Here is a 5,964-nt window from a genome sequence, read left to right as displayed (position 1 = left end):
TTTCACACACACAGTGGTGACTTACTAAACAGTTTTTACTGTAGAGCTAAATAAACTAAGTGTATTGTTTCATGCACACAGTGGTGACTTACTAAACAGTTTTTACTGTAGAGCTAAATAAACTAAGTGTATTGTTTCATGCACACAGTGGTGACTTACTAAACAGTTTTTACTGTAGAGCTAAATAAACTAAATATATTGGTTCACACACACACAGACTTACTGCAAACACTGAAAGAAATATGTTGAGCTAATTTCCAGTGGTGTCCTGTGTTAAGTTCTATTATATATAATCATTTCTTTAAAAACAAAAGCAATTTTCAAAATACATCACCTTGCCTAATGAAACACATCTCGGTGAGATTTGAGGTAGTGTACCTACACAGGGATTAATGAAGCTACATAAATATCAGTACTCTTTAAACATAAGAGAAAACTACCAAAATTATGTGACAAAGAACTGACGAACCTATTATAATTAACTTATGGTTCCTAAAACTGGATATCTACAATACTTTTTAAAGTACAGACATACACACAATCAAAAGGTGATGTTCTCATTTACCTTAGATAAATCCACTCCTGTAAGAGCATGGACAGCTGGAGGAACTTGGCTGACCAATCTGTTCACTTCAGACACTGCTCCATCACTCCCACTGACCAGAACAATCTCATCAGTTTTACTGAGTGGAGCTGAAATTTCTGCTGCAACCTGAAGATAAAGTTTACAGATAAATAAACAAGAAAAAGCATCTCTACAGATCTACGTAAATCAGGTACTACCATTCTTTGGTAGATTGTTCATGATGAAACGTAGCTGAATGGACAGCGCACTGCCTGTTGTATAAACTCAAGTGTAGAGGACGATGTTTCAGAAGTGTTCTGCCATTTGTCTTCTGGTCAGTGTGTGTGATGTGTGTCTTTATTAGTATTTTGGTGGATTGTGGAGGGCGTGTTATGATTGGTTGGTTTATTCCTGTTTCTGATTGGTGGAGAGACTTCCTGTAGATTCAACCAATGGTAGCCACAGGTTACTCACCTCTACTCCGGAATTTCTAATCTCTGTGTTAATGTAAAAGGATTTTTTCTTGTCTTCCAAAATTTGTCTGTGTCGATGATTCTAGTTTTTTCCCAGTTTACTCTGTGTCTAGTTAACATGATGTGTTCTGCAATGTCTGAATTTTGTGTTTTCATGAACCTTTTACTGTCTTTATGTTCTTTTATTCTTGTCTTAACACAATTAAACCTTCACTAAACAGAGATTCCAGATTAAAGGTGAGTAACCTGTGGCTACCATAGAAAGACTCTCCACCAATCAGAAATAAGGATTAATCAACCAATCATAACACACCCTCCATAATCCACCAAAATACTATAAAGACCGATAAAACAATACACCTACACGCTGACCTGAAGATGAAAGGCAGAAGATTTTTAAAATGTTGACCTCTATGTTGTGTTTCTACAACAGACAGTTGCCATCCAATCAACTAAATTTCATCAACTACAACCAGTTGAGATTCATTTTCATTCTTACTTTCCAAAGGATTTTGAAACATCGTGATTTAACAATCAAATTAAATAAAGGTCAGAAAACCAAAAATTTATTTGTTTGTTGTTAAGCGCAAAAATACACAATGGGATATCTGTGCTGTACCCATCATTGGTACTGAAACCCAACTGTTAACATAATAAGCCTTCAGACTTACTGCTTAGCAAATCAAAAGACAGAATAACTCATTTTAGTGTAGCCACTTTGTCAAGTACAGTAGACAACAAATAGGATCCAAAAGCAATGTTTACAAGTTCTTCAAAGTATTCTTTTAAAATTAAGTACCTATTTTAAAGACAAGTACTATAACATTACTTCATGAATGCAAGAGATGCATTCAATGTCACAATATACATTTGTCATACTAAAGAAAATACTTAATGTTTCTAATAAGTAACAGAAGCCGATGTTGAAGTAAATATTTCTTCTACAAGGCCTTTTTTTTTGGTTACAGTGTGTGTGTGTGTGTTTGTATACAACAGTAACAAGTGATTAAATGCCATCTCAACAACTCTGCATTTGTAGAATGTCACATAAACTTACAAACCTGTCTTCTTTAACTTTTAATTCATTCGAACACTCAATATTAATGGGCTAAACGTTTTTAACAAGTTAAATCATTTTGTACAGATATTTCTTTGACGTGAGAGGTGAGAATCGGTGTAAACGCTTCCGTGAGAAATTGTTTTTGCCTTACAATCAGACTAGATATGTTACTAATTAAAAGTTAAAAAATTTGTAAATAGCTATTTTATAATCTAAGTAAAGTGGCAATTTATTCTTAAAAAATAGAAAAACAGTTTTTGGCAGAATTTATTAAAATCATCGGAATTCAAACCAATACACAGAAGCTTATAAAATTTTTCAAATTCTAACATTGCATTCAAATTAATGCGGAATACTGAGAGAAAAAAAAAAAAGAAGGGAGAGAGAAGTACTGATAAGAATAAATAGACATCAATTTTTATGACAAAAATATAATCTGAACGTTGAATATATATATATGAAAAAGACAGTAATTTTAAAAGGAAGATATAGAAATTTTTTTTTTTTTAAATCACGGAATTTTGATTTTGGCATCCCAATTGTAAAGTGCATATACAAGTTTTACAAATTACATCAAAGTTTATTAAAATAAGTGTCTGTTATTTCTAAATGGATAAAACTTGTCATCACCAAGGTTATTTAAGAAACATTTAGAGTCCAAGTGATCCAAAAGTTACAAAAATGTACCTTTGGTAAAGCTTCCAGCACGATACTCATAACAGCAGCATCACCATACTGCTTATAAGCTGCTGCTTTCATCCTCATTCTTTCTGCTTCTGCTTTTCCAACTGCTTCTATTGCATAACCCTCAGAAGCACCGATCATCTTAATCCTTTCTGCCTCTGCTCGAGCAACCTCCACTGTTTGAGTCCTGACCATAAATTTTTTTTTTATTATACTATTATTCGAAACAATTTCAGTTATGTTTTAGATTTTTCATCCAAAATCAACAATTTGTAACTTATTGTATGCTAGTTGAAAATAACATATAACATTTGGTTCATTTGCCTTTATTATTATTAGGTTCATTCTGGGGCATTGCTAAAGAACAAAAACAAATTAAGTCAATGAAATGGTACAGTATCTTACTATAATGGACTTAGCATGTATATATATGTATCTATGTATATGGCCGAAATAATATATACAATGTGGCGCCATCTATTGAATGGTACCACAAGCAGAAATCCATAAAAAAATTAAGCTTTGCCTATTTGTGATTCAGACTATTAGATAAATAAGTACAGTATGTGCAACAACCATTTCTTTATCACAGAACACAATTCTGAATAACAGTACTCTCATGACAACAAGAACACGACTTTCACTAGAACTGTACATGAGGGTTTGATTGTATTTTTATTGGCATAATTTGTGAATATAGTACTAAAAAACGAAGTTCTTAAAAAACTTATTTTTTCAATAAAGGGTAACACTTCTAATACATATATAAAAACATTACACTCTATATCAGCACAATCCAAACACTTTTCCCATGCAGTGCTTCTACGAAAAATACTCTTTTTTTTTAGAAAATGTTCACTTTTTCTAATTTTCTTCAATGTGGTACGAATACTACAATTAGTAATTACTAGTACAAACAGTCGCCTATAGAGTGATGTTTCTGACAGTTATTTATAATGTAGAAGTTACTTCAACATTAATATATGATGACAAGATGTGAATTCTGCAAGCCAAAAGTAAAACAGTTTGACATAAAATAAAGCATATTTAAAAGTTCAGATTCTTGCTGTTACAAACATTTCACTTTTATCCCGCTGAGTTTATTTTGTTTACCTAAACGTCAGTTTATTGAAAATATTACATGTACTATCTAAACCATCAAGTTACACCAGAATCGACAAGTAACATGACTTAAATATTCTAAGAAAAGTTTGAGGAAAGCTACACAAAGACTATCTGTACCAGCCATCCCCCATTTTTTAAACTGATAAACTAGAGGCAGCTAATCTACAGCATCCACTGCCAATTCTTTGGCTACTCTATTCAATAGTGGGATATGACCATCGCTATTATAATGAGCCCAAGGCCCTAAATTGTGGAGCCCATTTTTGCAGCTACTGGACACAAACCATGGACCCTTGGATTCAGAGTTCAGCATGCTAACCACTAGGCTACACCTGTTCACTTAAGAGGCATGTTTTCAATAGTAAATGGTATTTCTGTTTGGTACACTAACTTTAAGTCGATACCTTCCAAGAATATCACTTGATGTTTAATCCAAGCTTCAAAAGCTAAAGTATTACACTTTTCTGATGTGGTCATCCTAGATCCAGTATGACTTTCAGTTTCTCGTAGAATTAATCATTCTAAGAATAAACGAAATCTTTCTTTACAGTCGAACATTAACTGATTTCACATCATTATAACGTACCGTTTACCCTGAGCCAACATCTCTACTTTGTAAGCCTCCGATTCTGCTGGTAACCGAAAAGTGGCGGTTAGTTCTTTACAGTCGAACATTAACTGATTTCACATCATTATAACGTACCGTTTACCCTGAGCCAACATCTCTACTTTGTAAGCCTCTGATTCTGCTGGTAACCGAACGGTGGCAGTTAGTTCTTTACAGTCGAACATTAACTGATTTCACATCATTATAACGTACCGTTTACCCTGAGCCAACATCTCTACTTTGTAAGCCTCCGATTCTGCTGGTAACCGAATACTGGCGGTTAGTTCTTTACAGTCGAACATTAACTGATTTCACATCATTATAACGTACCGTTTACCCTGAGCCAACATCTCTACTTTGTAAGCCTCCGATTCTGCTGGTAACCGAACAGTGGCGGTTAGTTCTTTACAGTCGAACATTAACTGATTTCACATCATTATAACGTACCGTTTACCCTGAGCCTAACATCTCTACTTTGTAAGCCTCCGATTCTGCTGGTAACCGAACAGTGGCGGTTAGTTCTTTACAGTCGAACATTAACTGATTTCACATCATTATAACGTACCGTTTACCCTGAGCCAACATCTCTACTTTGTAAGCCTCCGATTCTGCTGGTAACCGAACAGTGGCGGTTAGTTCTTTCTCTTTCCTTTGAATCTCCTTTTCTTCGACGGCGATCTGCTTCCTTCGTTCAACAATATCGATCTCAATTTCCTCATTTCTGATCTTCTGCTTCATTTTAGCCGCTTGTAGTTCATATGCCAGCTGAGCCTCTGCTTTCTATGTGAAAATAAAAATCACATTAATAACGTATGTACGCTCCATTCTACAATGTAACAAGTAGAATAATTTCACTAATAACTGAAAATTACCAACATGATTATATTACTAAAAAAAATCCACGGAGATTTACGATTCGACACGTTTAACAAATACTTTTGATACCTTTGTGTTCACTTCTCCATCAAAATTGTTCTTCTGCAGCTGATAAAGGCGATGAGAATCTTCAATCTTGGTGTTGGCCCCATATTTCACGTCCATTGCAGACTTCTCACATTCAGCTTCCTATGCAGAGACACATACATCATCAAAGTACGTCTTCAAACTTTACATTATTTACATTTTTATGAAAATTTTAAGTAATCACTAATTAGGAAAATTTTGTGCTATAAGTAATTTACAGAACCGTACAGATCTTTTATTATCAAGTTAAAAATGTAAAACATTTTAGTAAGTAATTTACAGAACCGTACAGATGTTTTCTTATCAAGTTAAAAATGTAAAACATTTTAGTAAGTAATTTACAGAACCGTACAGATATTCTCTTATCAAGTTAAAAATGTAAAACATTTTAGTAAGTAATTTACAGAACCGTACAGATATTCTCTTATACTAAGTTAAAAATAGTAAAACGATTTTAGTAAGTAATTTACAGAACCGTACAGATATT

General features: G+C 33.6%; 1 protein-coding gene across 1 annotated transcript in view; it reads right to left on the bottom strand.

The window, feature by feature from the left end:
- The window catches only part of LOC106476499 (flotillin-2-like), a 13,709-nt gene that overhangs the window by 4,577 nt on the left and 3,168 nt on the right, over positions 1–5,964 (bottom strand). Inside the window, exons 3-6 of the mRNA XM_013937157.2 lie at positions 5,460–5,579; positions 5,080–5,294; positions 2,786–2,969; positions 566–712 (exon numbers count right to left, since the gene is read on the bottom strand). Coding sequence (XP_013792611.1) covers positions 566–712; positions 2,786–2,969; positions 5,080–5,294; positions 5,460–5,579 — 666 coding nt within the window. The remainder of the gene's footprint in view (positions 1–565; positions 713–2,785; positions 2,970–5,079; positions 5,295–5,459; positions 5,580–5,964) is intronic.

Source organism: Limulus polyphemus, unplaced genomic scaffold (assembly GCF_000517525.1).
Source record: "Limulus polyphemus unplaced genomic scaffold, Limulus_polyphemus-2.1.2 Scaffold10734, whole genome shotgun sequence".
Classification (NCBI taxonomy): domain Eukaryota; kingdom Metazoa; phylum Arthropoda; class Merostomata; order Xiphosura; family Limulidae; genus Limulus; species Limulus polyphemus.
This window is presented reverse-complemented; position numbering and strand designations above follow the sequence as displayed.